This window comes from Argopecten irradians, chromosome 16 (genome assembly GCF_041381155.1).
Source record: "Argopecten irradians isolate NY chromosome 16, Ai_NY, whole genome shotgun sequence".
NCBI lineage: Eukaryota > Metazoa > Mollusca > Bivalvia > Pectinida > Pectinidae > Argopecten > Argopecten irradians.
In genome coordinates, this window is record NC_091149.1 from 15,793,763 (window position 1) to 15,813,031 (window position 19,269).

Consider the following 19,269-nt stretch of genomic DNA (forward strand, 5'->3'; position numbering starts at 1 on the left):
ACTACGTCCAACAATTGTATGTGAAAATGAGTTTAAAGTCTCCTTTTTTGCATTCAAACATGTTACCTGGATCGTATTTCAATACAAAACTGAGAAAATGTGCCGTAACTGTGCGATAATTTTGACATGCTATTTTTTCATCATTAATTTATTAAATACTATAAGGTTTGGTGAATAAAGCTGTAAAAATCATTCAAATGGCTTCTGATGACTTATAAACGTGTGTTATAACACAGAAATTTTGTACTGTAAAATTGTTGTTTTTACGCCTTAAATATTTTTAAATGAAAACATACCTGCAGAAGTCACTTTACAATTACTAAAAACATTGTAAAAATGTATAATGAAATTGTTTGTTTGTTTGATTAATTAACGTCCTATTAACAGCTATGGTCATGTAACGACGGCCTCCCATGTATGCAGTGTGCTGCATGTATGTTGTGCGAGGTGCGTGTTTTGGGAGACTGCGGTATATTAATGTTGTGTCTTCTTGTATAGTGGAACTGTTGCCCTTTTTATAGTGCTATATCACTGAAGCACCCCACCCGGTCACATTATACTGACAACGGGGGAACCAGTCGTCCTACTCCCTGTATGCTGAGCGCCAAGCAGAAGCAGCAGAAACTACCACTTTTATAGACTTTGGTGTGTCTCGGCCAGGGGACAAAACCCAGAGCCTTCCTCACAGGGGCGAACGCTCTACTCAAGGCCAAAAGTGAGGCGGTGCCAAGGGAGGCATTAGGAAAGATAAAGTCAGTTAGGAAGAAGAGAAAAGATAAGATCCTAAATTTAGTCGCCTTTTACGATCATGCAATAGGGGCAGCAGGTACAATTCTAACGCCCTACCTGCAGTGCAGAATGAAATTGTAGACCACAATTTGGCTTTATGGTCTCACCGTATGTTCTCATTTCACTTCACTATTGATGTAGATAAATGATTTTTGGCAGTACAGCCAAAAATCATTTTCAGCTCTTATTTGTACGTGTAAAATTAAAACCTATGCATTGAGAGCAATGTAATTTTCAAAAAAGTAGATAATTTTTGGTGCTGAATAACATATTAAAAGCTCATCTTGATTCGTGAGTATGAAAAATACGGCACATATAACTTTAAGATAGATGTTGAATGAAGAATTAGGATAGAACAAAAACTATCTACCACTTCAAAGTTATCATAAATACATCCTCTGTGCCATTATCTATGATGTTTAGCGAGTATGTTATGACTATAGTGTACGCACTAAATTCCGGTTTGGTACATCCATTAGTAGGCCGGAGATTGGCCAGATTTTTCTACTGAACTGCCTCCACTTTAACTATGGGATAGTCCAGAGATACATAGTACCCCCTGGAGTGTCGACGATGATTTAATACAGAACTGAACTGATATAAAGATAATGTATTCAACCCAAATGGGCACCCAGGGCTTTTAAAAAAATAAGAATGAAAAAGACGAAAATATTGCAAACATATGCAGTTTTGATAGTTTTGGTCTTTGTGTTGAGGCAAATGAAAGATCTCTAAATTGGGGAGAAGCGCTTATTCGGTCGCATACGGTAGTATATATACAACAAATGACAATTCTATGCAGTGTCATCTTTTTATTACTACCTTACATTGCACTCAGATTGGTAATCACCATATTATTTGTTTGTTGTAAAACAGATAGTTGTTGCTATCATACAAGAAATTAATCTGAAGAGTATTTCATATTACGTTTGGAGTACTTCTGTGGAATTAATCCAAATTGATGTTCTACTTCTAATGAGAAAATCAGGTTTTCAGAAAATTTGAATTATTTCAAAGAATAGTTTATTCCAAGAATTATCAAGAAATAACATCGAGTACAAAATATAGGCCGAACAGTTATTGATATTCTACATATACATGGTATGATTTGATGTAACAAAACAAAATCAGCATGGGGTTTTGGCATCAAGATAATTATGAATTGTTTTGTCTTTCCGTTTGTATTATGTACATGTACAATGTTATCTAGTTTCATGTTAAGAGCTATTCCATTAAACATCTACTAGTCCTCAGGACTTCAAAAATCTATCATTTCAGATCGTAATTGGATTCCCTTTCTACTGTTCTAATACAGTAAATAAGTTGTAAGGATAGTGCATCTTGAACACAATCTCTAGTCCTTGGATAAGGTAGGTATATATTTATCACTGGAATCAGCATGATGGAAAGCATACAATATAAATTTGAGAATATCACAACATACTTAACAAATTCTGATTATGAACTGTTACAGTACTACTGAGTAGTACATGTACTGTCTACATCTTGCTCATTACTTTCAATGCATAGCGACTGCGTAGTTTATGCTTGAAAAGTTTTTAATTTGAGTTTTCTACCTTTGTAGTTTGCATAAAAATACAGAACTATTCAATTATTGCCTCAAAAGTCGTAGAAGCAACATTTGTCAGTTTGTATTTATTTCTGTGATGTTTCAAATTCAGACAATTATTCTGAAATGTCATATGAAGAAATTCACACAAGCAATGTTGTGTCTTTTGAAAGGTTTCCACTTTTCTTATTATTTTGCTTTTTAACATTCAATCAGCTCCAAAATCTCATATTAATCAAGAACTGTTGAAGACTCGAAGCATCTCTTTATATTTTTACAAAGGACGGTGATACAAGCAAATCTAAGGTAAATAATATGTGTAGTTAAAAATCTGTACCAGCAAGATGGAGAAACTGAAATAGCTTCATCATAAATTGATATGACCACAGAATATTATAACTTAATCGAGAATGTTATTGATATAAATATGCACGACTCTCTCAGCAAACACACAAATCTGATATTATGAAATTTAATAGTATTGTACAATTTTTTTGTCAGCGCTCAATTCATTCTCCACATACGAGAACCGTACAATAACTCACTCAATCACTCTACGTATAATATACATGTCTCAGAAAATCCTTCACATATCGTAAATCCCGAGCAAAATATTTACAGCAGTTGTGATGTATACATACATACAAAGGAAAGAATTAGGGCTCTTTATATACTGGATGTAAATATTCAACCCACCCATACTAGGCTGTATCTCTATTTTGTAAGAATGTGATAATTTTCGACATTGTGTCCGTGTCTTTTCAATGCATTTCCGTCATTACTATTTATTAAAAAAAAAAAATTATTTCAAACACACAAATTCAAGTAGTAACCATATAGTAAGCCAAGAATACAGTTACAATATTAAACATTATGTATGAATCTTCAATTACAAATTATTAATAATGTACACTGCAAACTTCAGCTCAATGAGAGTTATTTCATTTGGAAAAAAATCTAAACCCACAAATAATGAATTTTTGAGAATATGTAAAACACTAAATTTTGAAAAGATGAAATGATCCAACAAAATACAGATACTGCCCTGTATAAAAATCTCAGTTATATAATACTTCTATAAATACAATGTTGCTAGACTTTCTTACAGCACTTCTATCCCCTTTCAAACACACTTTCTATTTCAAACATCCTTTTGAGTGATATTAAGTTTAATTTTTCTACTTAAATTCAAAAATTAGGTTTTAATTATAATTATTTTGCTATAAATTTATAAAACGTAATGTTATACCTTTGATATTCAAATTCCATCATAGAACGTGAAATTGTTTTTTGTATGATGACCGACACTTTTGTCTTGTTTGTACTTAACAAAGTTTATAGCCAGAAACAGGAAATCAATCATGTATATCAATATTTACCCCACAAATCAGATATCTTTCAAACAAAGTCATACGTAACATCACAGTATCTGTTCAAGTTGAATAATGTGTATTATACTATTATGATACACTTGTATACTGTAAATACATTTATCATAGCTATATTGGTTTTTGATAGAAAATCACCCAAGTTATCCAGGCTGTTATGATAAAACATTACTGATTCCATTTTTTTTATTAGTTAAATACTTTCTATCCATTTTGCAGTTTGAAAATGCCAAAATAAATATATTTACAGTATATTCCAACCAATACATTAATACACAATTCACACACATTCCTCCATTACATATAGGCTCCCTCAAAAAAAAAAATATATTAAACAAAAAAAGAATTCATTAGATTATATTAAAGCACTACTAGGAAGCTGCATTGACCGTTTCTGATGATAACTCGGGTACAGGTGCGACGACAGGTGACACTGCAGATGCTGATGTATTTGCTGCGGCCGTGCCTACTTCCCCTGCGGCACCCGTTTGTACTGGCAGAGCACCACTAATAACACTCTGTGACACTGGTGCCGCCTCTCCCACAGCTTGGGTGGGCAGAGAAAAGTTTGTGAGGTTAGGGAGGGGAGCAGGAGCTGGCATCGAGGGCATCGGGAGGCCAGCCCCGGGCGATAACACAACACTAGGAGGAGGTGCGGCACTACCTACACCTGGGGGCGAGATTGTACTGCTGGGGGGCATACCTGTAATACAACAAACACAAATAATGTAACATCATATAGTAAATACAAGATAGTGATATATTGTCAAACCTGTCTTTAAAGATCACTCAAATGGCGAGAGAGTGTCCTCTATAGCCAAATGGTCTTTATACACAGGTCAAAAAAGTTATCCTTGACTAATTGGGACTCTTAGAAAGTGGTCTTAATAAGTAGGTGGTCAGGGATGATGGCTAAGGCAAGTTTCACTGTATGTTTATGTTAAAATATAATCCTTACTCTGACCAGGATGTCTAAGCAGTAAAATCAGCCTTCATAGCAATAATTGATCCCCCCTCGTTTTAAATATCCTAGAAGGAAAAATTATTTCAAACAGCAGGAATGAGGAAAGTGCAAAATTATCATTTTTTTTCTTCTCTTTTCTGACTTTCAAATAACAAGATACAATCATTTGTGACTGGAACATGCTCTTCTGCTCTTATGGTCATTATTCATTCATTACTGCCATAAAAACGTGTACTAACCTGGCACAGGAGCTAGATTAACAGGTAAGGAGGACATGGCTGGGAGTGCCCCAGCGGGCTGCATCCCCGGTAACGACATAGGCATCGTAAAGGGAGGCAACGGCGGTAGATTTGGCATTCCGGCCAGGTTAGGTACTCCTGCTAAGTTAGGCATCGTGCTCCCGGGTACTGAAATAGATGGGAGGTCATTAGTTATTAACCATATATTGCAACTTTTAGTGAATTTATTTTCACGAATTCTGATACAGAACCTCCACATTTCTATGTGATCTATTAAGATAAATACACTTGTTCAATTTAAAGTAAAATATGGTCTCTAGTTTTTACTTTGTCAGGTCAGATATTATCAATGAAAAGGGACTTTTTTACAAGCACATGAAAAGTGTATGGGCGACAGTGACAGGTATGAATATCTGGTTTACTTCAGACGTAAGAAACTATATAATAAAACATTGACTTAAGTTTTGACAGTGGACTTCCATTTATGCCCTAAAAGTAATCAATGTTCATTATAAGCAAGAGGACAGGTTTATGATAAATAGTAAGATACATACATCCAACACCTCCAATAGGTGAAGAGAAGTTTGGCATAGGTGTAGGGGCCATAGGCTGTCCGTGGCTAACCCCTCCTTCTGTACTTGGTATTACTGGTATCGTCGGAGTTCCTTGAAAATAAAAACATAAACGTTCAAAATGTAGATACAACCAAAAACTTCACAATTTCCTGAAAACTGAAGTGTAGAACATTTTGAAATCAAGAAGCAATTAAAAACTTTAACTTCTGACATGTTTTGACTTATCAGAACGTTTTGAATTTGTGTTATGTATTTTCAATGAAATTTCCAAAAAGCCTTTCCGTAATGTAATATGTTCTTTTAGGTTAGAGAAAGCATTATTCATTTTTCACATAAATGTGTTTGGTTGTATTTTTGTTTGTTTTGAAAATGAAGCCCAGAAACACATACTGATAATACACAATACAAGGAAATGTTGATTGTCTTATTTTGAAGAGACTTTGAAAAATTGGATCCTTTAAGGATTATCTCCCTTGAAATTTAAAGACTAAAACAGGGTCCCACCTTACAGTATAAGACATGATATTGACATGATAATTAACCTTTTCTTACCTGTATTAATAGACATCTGAGCCATACTGACTGGCAGAGCCGCTGGAGAATTTCCCAGGGAAACCTTTAACACAAAAAGTAAGTTATAATATATTACATATTAACTCTTTTACCCCTAAAAACACATTTGAGCTCATCTTATATTCAAAAGTTGGAGTAATTCATTATAGATTTTCAGGGGTGAAAAAGTTTAACCTTAAATTTCACCATAGGACATCAAAAGATCAGAAAACTTGTATATTTTCTTAAGGATTAAATGAAGACTTGTGGTAAAACAGGGGTGTACAATTCTGAAAATTTTGCACTAGCCCAAGGGCTAGTAGCATCAATTTTTCACTAGCCCTGATCAGAAGTCTACTAGCCCTATTTTTCGTTCGTTTTTATATGTGCATTTTACTCTATCTGGATTTTTTTACAAACCTGTACAAAACAAGTACATGTCTAACAGTGTGTTAAATACCATTCTAATAATAAAGATATCACACCAATTTTTCACAGGTACCAGGTATTCATTTAGTAAAAACATTCTTGAGTCAATATTGATAATGCAACAATGCCATCGCATGCAAATTCTTTAGATTTGAAATTATGGTTCTTATTTCACTCAGATACTTCCTTTAAAACTATCATTAGAAAGAAAACATAATCAGTATATCTATTAAAGTTTAACTTTGATATTAAAAGCTTACAAATGTAGCAGGAAAATGTAAAGTGAACAATCAGTATCTATTATCTGCTAGCTGTGTTCATTTTATAGGTATGATGAATTTAGTAAATAGTACTGTTCATGGAAATTCTGTAAAAAATCTTTAATTGAAATTACTGTTTTACTGAACACTTACTTATTTTCCCTAATTTTCTGAGCATTGAAATAAACCTTTATCGAGTAACATTTGCATGATACATTCGTATTTGAATAAAATGATGCCAATTTCATATAGATTTATTCCAAGAACTACACAAAATCAATTCTACAATTTACTAATAAAATATTTTTGTAAATGATTATTAATTAGCACTGCTGATTTTCATTTACAAGTTTTCAATATATCATAAAAATATGCGAAAGATAAGATGAAAAATATGCAAAAATATTGTACCTATAATTATGAAACCTCTATTAAAGTTATTTTGAAAAACATTCAGTGAGTTTATTTGTGTCAGCTGTGTTAACTAAGCATACCTATGTATCTGCAAGTGTATACAAAATGATCCGCTATCCATCTCACAGCAGTAGTACTTTCTGAATCCAACCCCCATATACTCAAATTTATAACACTAAAATGATAATGATGCTAGATAATAAAACTGTCACTTCATAATTGATTCTTATCTAGAGTCAAGAAATCTAGATTTTCCCTTTCCCTGTCTGTCAGCATCCTCGGCAAACACATGGCCATCTGGGTCACTCAAGCGCTTAATTTTCATCAATTACATAACAAAACGTTTGATGCACCTAGATGAAGAATGTTATTTACGTTTGGGAACCACCTGTGGTATGCATCGATATTGTTTGCTTCAGTTTTGACGACACATTTACTGAATTTTAGAATTCTGAACGGCAATAAAAGGCTAAACTGCTGATTTACAACTAAAATTTCAATGTGAATATAGGATTTTAACAGAAATTTTCACTAGCCCACGGGCTAGTAATGATCGTGAAGCCACTAGCCCTGACCTGAAATTCACTAGCCCCGGACGTCGGGCTAGTGGAATTGTACACCCCTGTAAAATATTTTCATGAAACTAGAAATATCGCTAGTCAACTTCACAAATTATGCTTTTTCTCTACCTCTGCAAATCCATCTGGAGATTTCTGTGGTGTTTGAACAGTAGTAGCTAGTTTCTCGGGAGATACACTCGAGGGGAACTGTCTCTTTGGTATTCTGTGTAAATACCCATACCCAATACCACATCCAAGGCTGAAAGTAAACAAAGTTATAGAGTTGGTTATGACCGTACCACCAAGCCTCAACATTTAAATTGACCCAGATGGACATTAGCCATAGAAAAGTTGTGTGTATAGGTTTATAATTCTGCAACTAATCTGTTACATGTTGGATCATCTTTTAAAATCTGAAAACTTTGCGATGCATTGTATCCCACATAGAAAAGATTTTACAGGCTAAGAGATCCCAAACACTGACTGCTATAGAAAATCTGTTTTGATACCATCTAAAGCAGAAACAAGATCAAGAGAAAGCAAGGAAATTGTTCAATTAACCTTCAACATCCGAGTTTCATGTTTAAGCCCAGCACAAAGGCAGGTAACAATTGGTATCTCAGAATTGTACAAGCAAGTTTAATCAGACAGGTGATCAGAACATGGTAAAGCTAAGAATGAAAGCTAAAATATAACAAATTCAGTTTATATTTTCAATATTGAAATGAATGCAGAAAAGTATTAGTGACCCAGAACAACTGAATACATTTTAGCCAATAATCTTATTTTGATGTCAAAATGGAGAACAGAAAAGTTTCCATTTTCCAAAAGATATAATCTCATTTCAAGGAGGAATACCAACAAACTGACATTTTTTTCTTCTTAAATGTGCATGCAAGACAGGATATTTTTCTTTCTAGCTGCTGAACATGTGTATTACATAATGACTGAATTTACAGGTTTCATCTCCCAAAGTGCAGAAATGCAATGTGCTTTTATTGATGTTGGACTAAAGCAAGCAAAATAATTTTTAATTCCAATCACCATATAATCTAAAATTTTATCTAAAGGTTTTTTTAATTCATAGTACAATGCAAGAGATATTCTTTTGATAGAACAGTATATAGCATGTGTGTTTATAGTCCAAGTAAATCACTAAAATTTGAAGTTTTACAAAAAAATTTTAATTTGTGCAAATTATCACTTCTGCTTAAAATTATTACTTTTGAATTTCTGCCGAGGCCCTGCTCAGTCATGATGATGGAGTATCAAGTATATATAATTAATCATACATTTTTATGTTTGGTTTTAAATGTTTCAATATGTATGGAATAGTTGACCCTGAAGTATATGTGTGCTGACTAACACAGTATACCATATCCTGACATGTTATACCAAAGGAAGGGGAGATTACCAATATGAGAATAATTTCACTAAGTTATTGGTGTGCATGCTTGAATTTTCACTGAAGCTTAAAATAACATAATTCATAAAACTTATTTTTCATAGCTGAAAATTCACACTATACCTTTTACCTATCACCGTGATGAATTTAAACTTCTAAACCTCTCCACCTCATGCTGATAACCCTATCCTATAATCATGCTTTACCAGATATTTCTACTTCATCATATAAGCTATGTATTTTACTATAATTTTTTAAATTATCTTTTATATCTAGTACATATCACTGAAAGACCTTTTCTGTTGAACAATATATTTTCAGTTGAGCAATTAATTTCGTTAAGTGTGGGACATTTAAGCAAAGGCAGGGGATTTAATAAAATTTGTTGTCCATCTACCCATAGAAATGTTCTTACCTTCCCTCCTCACCAAATGTACTAATAAAGATTGGAAATACAATCAAAATGTTAAAGATAGATAGATAGCTATAGATTTCTGATATAAAAAGATTATATACACGTGAAATATATCAAAAAGCTCTTAAAGATGCTCCACCGCTGACAGAATATAAATGACATTCATCATATGAACAATAATTGGTGTTAATCGTGTAAATATATGCCTAATTAACACAAAAAATAATATAAAATAATTTATTTCGCCTTTGGTGCATGCTCAATCAGTACTTCATTCCATATAGGATATAGTGCCACAGAATTTTTTCGGGATGCAATTAATTATTCTTCATATTTTTAACTTGAAGTAAAATTAGAAGCTCAAACTTTTCAATGGTGGTAATGGTGTAAAGTAAGTAACTTCTGTAACTGAAGAAAACGACTAAATCGTCTGCTCATGTTTTTGATAGTGTCAGCGGTGGAGCATCTTTAATGTTTTAAATGAAAGCTGATATGACATATGCAGTAGAAAATAGTATTTATGAAAGCTCAAGAAAAAAATTTAATGTTGAAATAATAGCCCTTATGAACTAATGTTATATGCATTGATATAGAAATCTAAATAAAAGTGTTATATTGTATTATACCTGCCATCTCCTCCCCACGCTCCGTTAGGCGTGATGGTGACCTCCCGACACGAGTCCGATTCTGTGTTGTAGATGTAAAGGCGTAGTGGTTTACCCTCGTGGGAGTCTATCAGTGTAAACAGGTCTTCTGACTGTAGGAAACAATGGGAAATGCTTAAATGAGTTCTGATGAAATATTAAATATGGAGACATTTTTCTCATTTGAATTGTTCTTGCTGTCCCTATTGTAAAAGAGGGTAATCAAATTCTAATATAAACTTAATCACTACCTCCACTAGAAACCAAACTTAAGACCACCGGTTTACGAGTCAAATACTCAACTGGCCAAGCTAAAGAGAAGTTCATTCTAACCATGTGGTATTTGGTGTTAGTATATATTCTTACCTCATGCAGAACGGAGTCTGCCCCAATGATATAGTCAGTGTTGGACTTAAGGCCAGCCAGATCTGCTGGGGAGTTTGGCTTCACTTCCTAAAGTAGAAAATATAACACACTTAATACCATGTGACAACAAAATCTGTTTAATACAAATACATATATAGCTTTCACTTTTCTATATAAAAGTTTTTTTTAAATTTCCTACCAATGTTTTGACAATTGGATTTTTGTTTTCTTTTTTTGCTCTTAAAGAGATTGTTCAACATTTTCTAGAGTGATAAAAAATTCATATACGGTTTATCAACTATAGAGATGGTGAGGAGTCTTCTATTGAATTAACTATATTTTGTAGACAAACTGCATCCTCAATACTCTGGGGGTTCTGATCACATACAATCCCTTCACGCCTGGACTATCTCCTAGTAAAATTGAAGACAGCTCAGGGAAACAAATCTGAACCAATCAAAGGGCTGCAAAAATTTTCTTTGAAGACTACAGAGAGAGCAACGCCCAACTTCAACGCCATACAGTCAGCTACAGTGTACCATTTCACATTTCTTTTGATGTACATCAAAATTAAAGGACTAAATTACCTGTTCTGTTGCCTCCAGTTTTACTATGAGATAGTCCAGGAGTGTAAAGATTGTACATGATCGGTATCCTTGGAGTATCAAGGATGGGCAAAATGTTGCTATAATTTAACTTCATACTGGTTACAATAAGTAATCTTTTAATTTTCTAAAATTAACTCGTGTTACAAACTTACCAGCACATGCCAAACGTTTTCATTTGCCCCTTCAAAGGAACAAAACCTTCAAACAAAACACAAAAAATTCAAATTTGCATTTTAATATCGAAATGTGATTTAATTCTCGAGACTAGAATATCAATATGAAAAACAACACATACATGTACTTGCATTAGTAACATATATGGGAGTTAGCTCCCTTGATTTCCAATACCCTTGCTCAGGGTTCTTAACCCTAGTAGTGCTGAATTGTCTCATTCTGGCTATGTCTGAATGCTGAAATGTTCAGAAAAATTAAAAAAAAAAAAAAAAAAATGAAAATGCTTAAAAATGTTAAAGACCTGTTTTACTTTATAATTTTGATTGTAAACCACAGTTATAAACAAGTTTTTCCCTCTGAAGGAGGGTTAATAATAACAAGGAACACTTTTATTTGAACATGTATACATGAAAATGAATGGCGTTTACATCATGCACATATTTTATCAAATTTTTACACAAGATTCTTTCATCTTTATTTTTTAGTTGTAATTTGCACGATATAGATGTACATGTATGTATGTTTGCGAATATTACGTTTTCAATTCATTTCATTAAATTCTAATTTAAGATCCATCTGCTTTACAATGTGACACAAAGTCAACCCAGGTGTGCATAAAGTTGGAAAAAGCTTGATTAGCGAAGAAGCCCATTCATACGGCAACTGTGCCACATATTCGGACAAACAAGCAACAAATTATCGTCTACGACAGCAGGGGTAGAACAAATATTCTGCAGTCAATAAAATATATAAGAAATCTTTCATATAAGAGTTATTCCAAGATATTAATCAGTTATCTCCCTTGTAGAAATTTATGTCCAACAACAGTTCATCTCTTCCAAGCCTAAATGTCTGTCATGCATAGCAGAGCTGATAGTTTCTCCTTTGTCATTTAGGTAATCTGTTACTTAGTAACATTGGGAATGTTTAAATTGAGGTTGTCCCTACATGTATCTGTGTGTATTTTTTTTTAAGGTTTTAAGGAGAAATGTATGTGTTAAAAGCACTAAAGACATCTGTAAGTACAAAACTGCAAGAAAGGACATAATCACAATTTTAAGATATATAGTCCTTTAAAGTAAGGACAGAAAATAGTACCAAGTGTACTTTGCTGTTAGACAGCTAAAGTGTTAAAGCAGAAACTCTGTAAACTCACTTACCTGAAAAACTATGGGAGATTCATTCCAATACATTGAACGTTCAAACTTGTGATAAAAATGTCAGCAGTAAGTGTGGTAAAATTGTCAGCAGTAACAGTTTGTAGTAAAATTGTTAACAATAACACAGTGGAACTATATATACAATTTTGATGGAGTTTTAAAGTTTATTCCTCCAGAACAGACTTCAGACGTTTGTATGCCAGCACATACTCAGCTTTTGTGTGAAAAAGTTCAAAGCATGGCTCAATGCAGAGTGCCACTTGGCATTGTTTGCATTGGAAGCAGGTTTCCCGTCCCATTCGTTTCGGTACTGGTTCCTCTGGATTAGCGCTTCGGAACAACTCTGCTTCAGCAGGCCCACAAACGACACATCGTCGCTTTGCGTGATTCCTGTTTCCTGAGGATGGCAAGTGGCAGATGAAGTGTCTAGCACTGAGTCTTTGCAGAACTTCAGCTGATGATCTCTTCCTGCCTCTAGATGAAGGACCAGATATTTCTGATGCAGTCACCAACTGATTCACCAACTCCCTTCTGAACACTCTCTGCAGGACAGGTTGTTGACTTCTGGTTTTATACAGAATGTACGAATTTAAAACAGCTAGGCCGAGCACATGGAAAAAGACCTTTTTCCACCACTTCAAAGTCCTTCTTTCAAAGCTGCCATACGCTACCATCTGATCACATCTATCAACAGCACCCATATATTTGTTGTAGCTTAAAATGCAGTCTGGTTTTTGAATTTCAATTCCTTCCTGGTCTCTCTTACCAGAGTCTTCCATGACACCTAAATGTATTATTATATAGTAAAACTATCCATTTTAAGCCACAAAATGTGATAGTGTAACAAAATGTTTACATGAATTCATTTTGTCAAATTTTATAGTAGATAATCATATTGTTTACGGCAACATGAAAACAATTACGAATAGGAAAGCAAAAATATTTTGAAGTTAAAGAATCTAAACATATACCAGTACTGAATGTGACATTGAAACATAAATTGCCACAATAAAACATTCTGTTAAAGAATATTCACATTCAGTACATTTATATTTACCATTATACAGTTTGGTTTTTTCAATATGAATGTGAACTCAACAGAGTATTATCGAAGTTATGGTGCTCAATACATGTATCGTACCTTTGTGTATTGTTGTGAGAAGATGTACATCCTTTTTGTCTGCGTACTTGACTGCAACAAGCATGTCGTTGTTCATTACAAACATCTCGCCTCTAACCAAACGCCGATCCTTTAGATCCTGAGGTACACCACGTCTGTTTTTTCGCAAGGTTCCACATGCCAAGGTTGCGTTAAGAAATAAGGAATAAAATAATTGTGGACTGCTGAAGTAATTGTCCATGTATAAATGGTAGCCTTTGTTTAGAAAAGGGTCAGCAAGACGCATGATGAGATCGTATGTTGCTCCAAACTGACTGTTCTGTCCTCCGTGACCAGTGTATAGTTCCATACGACTGCAATAGCCATTGTCAGAGTCACACAACATGTAAACCTTAAGTCCATATTTAATGGGTTTGTCCGGGCTATACACACGGAAATGGAGGTTCCCTCTCCAGGGTATCATCCCTTCATCAATGGCAATGTTCTTGTTAGGGTTATAACAACTTTGAAAGTTGGAAAGGATATCCTTGTAAGGCTCACCTAATTTCTGTAAAGGCGAGTAACCTGTTTGCCCTCTAGGAACTGCCCCAGAGTTGTCTGCTAGATGCAGTACACTCAACAATGATAAGAATCTGTCTCTAGACATCACAGATCTGAAGAATGGTGTATTTATAACAGGATTACCAGACCAATAGTCCTGAATATCCAATTGCTGGACAAGTCCCATCGCAATTGTCATCGCTATGAACGCTTTCATTTCCCCTAGCGTTGTGTCTGTCCATTTCCTGTACCTAGAGTGACTTGGGAGGTCAGGGTGTGTTTCACTGTATGTGGCAGCGTATCTATTTGTCTCAACCACGATCTTCTGAATTATATTGTCAGTAATAATACATTCAAAGTAGTCTAAATACGACAAGCTACCTTCTTCAGGTACCGACAAGATGTCCGTGTTAATACCTGCATTACCAGTAAAAGTGAAAGTAGACGGTTCCTTTCCGCCTTCAACCCAATTATCGACATTAAATCCAGTTCCGTCCTCGGCAATGTTGTCGATATCTTCAATATCAAAGCCCTCAAACTCATCGCTATCTTCGTCTAGAAAGATTTCTTGAAATATCTGACGAAATTCCGGCAATACATTAGCTAGCTCGCCGGGGTTCTCCGGCTCCGCCATATTTGTTTACATTACCGACGAAAGCAGACACACATGATCGGTACTGTTTTGTTATAATAAATCAGGTTATGGTATTTCCAAACGACGGTAATCAATTCGTACACAAACAAAAATATCTTATATTGATGTCTTAGTCATTTATTAATCAGAGCTGAAAGCCAGTCTTATAAAATAAGACTAATCTACCCTTCCGTATACTGAAGTAATCTATCGTACACAGTAAGTGGTGACGTAATTAAAGTAGGTCAATCTCGCGCCTAAAACTCGATCCCAATTTTCTTGAATTTTCTACTAATTTACGGTCATGCAATAATTTACAGGCATCAGAACGATTAAAAATTACCTTTAGATTTGAATCGCATTATTCCCCGGCCATGACAGTGGTAAATAAGTGGATATATCCAATCAGTAACACAGAGCACTACGTGCACCTGCCATTGGTTTTGTGCGCACACTGCACTGAAAACATTACATCTGTTTCCGGTGACGTAACTATCTATAAATGTCGCGATTTCCGGAAAAATTCCCGATGTATAGGGATTTCTCGGTCCGTACTGAAAATGCCAGATGTTATAAGACACGACTTCTATGTGAATGGAAAGAAAATATACGGGATTAACTAGGTATCTTATCGTTTCAGAAAATATATCTCAGTATATAATTATTTTTTGCTCATTAACCGGGGAATACCCCTCTTCATAGCCAGAACACCAAAAGGCGTCAATAGCAGGACACCAGTAAACAGCCAAAAGGCGTCCTCAGCACTACTAGGGTTAATACTAGAATTAACAAAATTCATATCATTCTAAGATAAATCATATCACTCTAGTATTTTTCATAAAAGTGCTTGAGTAACATCCTCATCCTCCTCAAACAAAAACACCAGTCAAATCAACAATTCTGTATCAAAATCAGTACACCATTCCTTCAACAGAGGATGAAGTATAGATTTGATATTTAAGGTGCAGGACAACAGCTTAGAACTGAATTGAAAACTAATACATACTTATACAGCTATGGATTTTGTTTGATCTCTTATGTTGCTTAATACTAATAGCTAACAGTTACTTTTATGACTACTTAGCAGAAATTTGACCATGGATGCAAACTGATCGAGTTTTACTGCTCTACCAAATTAATTGGATTTTGTTTTTTGTTTAATTTTATCTATATAAAAGATCAAACAAGCAGTAATGACTATTAATTGTGATATCATGAGTTTGAAAGTTTAAGATGAAAATTCTATAAATCTTTCTCCCACAAACATTTGGTTTTTATTAGTTGAATGTCCTATTAACAGCTAGGGTCATGTAATTAAATAAGATGTGCCAGGTTTGTGTGTAGAGGAAAGCCAGCGTACCCGGAGAAAAACCACCGAACAGTGGTCAGTATCAACTGTCCCACAAGGGATTCGATCTCACGACCCAGAGGTGAAGGGCTTGTGGTAATATGTCGAGACATTTCAACCACTTTATCACTGCGGCCCCACTCGCACAAACTTAACTACTTAGCTAATATCTATTACTGCATACCATGAAATGTTTGTGTGTATCTTCTTTAGTGGTGTTGTGGATAGAAATATCTGTGGTTAGCTGATGGAGCAAGAATAAATAGAATATATTCACAGCAACCATGAAAACAACGTAAGTTTCTGCACAACCAACATTTCATGTTAAACAGTACTACTACCAAGAGCAGATAACTCCATGGTACAGTGGGGTAGTTACCTGATGCTGACACCCAGTAGTCCCTGGCCACCCCAGTTATGACTAGGCAGAATGGTGACCTCACGCACAGACTGAGTTTTACTGCTGTACACCGCCATCTTCACTGGTTTTTCTATGTTGGCCTTCAGGAGATCTTTCAGAGTATCATTATCTTGGTTCTGCAACAGGAGAAGGTGTTTTTGATTTTAAATAAATGTGATTTATTATATAACATATTAAGAAAACATTAACAGTTTAATTTGAATATTAATTTGCATCCTGAGGATATATAAGCTGCCTTTTAATTTAATGCCAGATAAGTGAAAACAATTTAGTAAGAATCCTAAGCTGCTGATTGCAATTATAAACAGATACTGGTTGATACTTTTACGAACTACAGGACCATGTGGTAGATTTGCCATTGGCTAAGCATACTCATCCTCAGTAAATAAAGATTATCATTATTATTCAAACATGTTCCCAATTTACCCACCAAAACAATTTTAGAAAGATGTAACATATAAGCAACTTTATTTAGCATCCAATATGTTAAACAATGAACATAAGCTCTAAGATTGCAACACAAAAATTATGCAACAGCTAGTGGTCACAAAGACCAATAAGTTTTTGATCCTTATGTTGTAAGGTCAAATCCCTTGTTAAATATGATTCTTTTAAAATTCACTAAAGTGCAGTGATAAATCTATGTTTTGAAAATTATGGGATAATTTCAGCTGATTTGTTCAAAACGATTGGTCTCTCTATGGCTCTATGTAAAATTAAAATAATTCTGAAATTTCTATGGGACATTTTGGAACTTTATGATTACATGACATGGGACTATCACATAGATTTATCACTGAAGTGACATCAAATAAACTCCAACCAGTTAAACATAAAACTTACCAGTCTTGTGTGTCCTATAGCTACAATAAAATCAAAGAATGCCTCCAATCCCGCTTTGTGACCCGGGGAGCCTTCTTGTACCTGAAAGAATGAATATATCATAAATAACTTTTCTAAACCAGTCCTACATTTACTTAAACAAAGACCGGGCAGTCGGTAGCAGTCAGGGAAAAAGTATTAGCATACTGTCCTATAATATTCACCTAAACTGTCTTTATATGCTTAAAATATTATGCATTTATGGCCCAGAGGGAAATATTACACCTTTGGTTAAATACACCTTCATATCACACTGTTAAATTGTCTGTAATATACAAAATTCGCAATTTGGTACTGTAGGGTAATTATTAACTAAATTTGTGATGAGTAAAAATTGTTTTTCGTTTCGCCTGTCAATATTTGTCTAAATAAGTGGAGAGGGCTCAGTGTTACATATGGTCACCATCGGGGCACACGCCCCAAGGAAATACAATATTTATTTCACAGGCGCCCCCCCCCCCCTTCAAGGGAAAATGGGAAATACAATGTTTTATTTTCCTCAGCCTGTCATGTGATGTGTTTCAACTTATTTACAGACATTAGCATGAAACATTGCTCATAAGATCAGTTTTCAATTAATGTGAAAGAATACATACTGTTTATCATTAAAACATTTGGGACTGATGCCATTCATCACTGCAATATTTTGTTCACAAATTAAATGATCCCCATTGATTATTGTTTTCATGTTATAGCTTCATCAAAGTTTGAAGAGATATATGATACTTTTATAAAGCATATGTTTGTTTTGATTTAACAGATTCACAGATGTCACTGTCAGTGAAGAATGGTAGGCATAGCTAAAACACACGTGTACGAAACGTCAAACAGTGCACTGAGCTAGCTGGGACACGTTACAGTCATACAACTCGAACCAACATGTAAGATGGTATATATGCGAGTTTTGATCCTTACCGTTCCATATTTATAAAACACGCTTTAAACCTAAATGCATCCAGTATCTGGAAATGTTAATGCAAGTTCAAGTACACGTCAATACACAATCGACCCGTCAGAAAACTTGACGTGGTGAATCTGACAAACTAAAATGTGGTATGCACATCGCAATATTTCCTCCATCATGGTCATTAATGACTGTGTCACTTACTCGAAGGACATGGTATCCCTCTGTTCCGCCGCCCGGGATTTCTGTGCTGAATGAGCCACCCATCCTGCTGTTTAAAACAGGCTGAATGTCAGACGAGTTACACAGGTGATGCCGGTTGTTGATCCAATATGGCCACTACGTGGCATTGGAGGAATTATGGGTACACGTTTCCGGTTGATAAAATTTGCAGAATCGAAATCATACGGATGTCATGAATGGTAGAATGGTACACTATTTTTTTGTTTATCTTAAAACGTTAGGCTATATGTGGTTACATCTCTTGACAACAAACCCATTTGAGAATAGGAGGTAATTCTAAAAAATAAAGAAACATTTTTGTAGAAACACGTTGACGTATGAATTTATCAGTTAGTTGCAATTGGTTGATATCGAAATGGGTACTGTAACTTACGTTTGAAGTTGATTGAGGTTATTAAATATTACTTTAAGGAAAATATAAGAAAATGGATTGTAAATGTAACTTTTTTTGTTAATAACAATATGCTATATGACATTCACATCTTTTTATTTCATTTAACGCGGTTGTCATTAATGCAAGGAGATTAATGCTAACAGAACACTAGGTTTCCTAAAACGAAACCTCACAATCAATTCACCACACATTAAAGAACACGCATATAAAGCACTTGTTAGACCCAAACTAGAGTACTGCTCCTCTATCTGGGACCCACACAATACTGGCC

General features: G+C 34.6%; 2 protein-coding genes across 3 annotated transcripts; both read right to left on the bottom strand.

Moving 5' to 3' along the window:
* Positions 1-1,581: 1,581 nt before the first annotated feature.
* LOC138310930 (Golgi reassembly-stacking protein 2-like) lies at positions 1,582-18,754 on the bottom strand. 2 transcript variants are annotated; one of them, XM_069252259.1, is made up of 12 exons: positions 18,566-18,754; positions 17,419-17,499; positions 16,534-16,691; positions 11,331-11,376; positions 10,571-10,657; positions 10,187-10,317; positions 9,561-9,581; positions 7,870-7,999; positions 6,078-6,141; positions 5,505-5,615; positions 4,951-5,118; positions 1,582-4,450 (listed from the first exon to the last, which is right to left on the bottom strand). In XM_069252259.1, the coding sequence occupies exons 1-12, from the start codon at positions 18,626-18,628 to the stop codon at positions 4,119-4,121; spliced, it is 1,392 nt and encodes a 463-aa protein (XP_069108360.1). In that variant the 5' UTR covers positions 18,629-18,754; the 3' UTR covers positions 1,582-4,118. The 2 variants fall into 2 exon arrangements, with proteins under 2 accessions (XP_069108360.1, XP_069108361.1); XM_069252260.1 differs by lacking the exon at positions 9,561-9,581 and having other exon boundaries at positions 18,566-18,735.
* LOC138310929 (piggyBac transposable element-derived protein 4-like) lies at positions 11,415-16,475 on the bottom strand. The gene is made up of 2 exons (XM_069252258.1): positions 13,654-16,475; positions 11,415-13,296 (listed from the first exon to the last, which is right to left on the bottom strand). The coding sequence occupies exons 1-2, from the start codon at positions 14,804-14,806 to the stop codon at positions 12,677-12,679; spliced, it is 1,773 nt and encodes a 590-aa protein (XP_069108359.1). The 5' UTR covers positions 14,807-16,475; the 3' UTR covers positions 11,415-12,676.
* Positions 18,755-19,269: the final 515 nt, after the last annotated feature.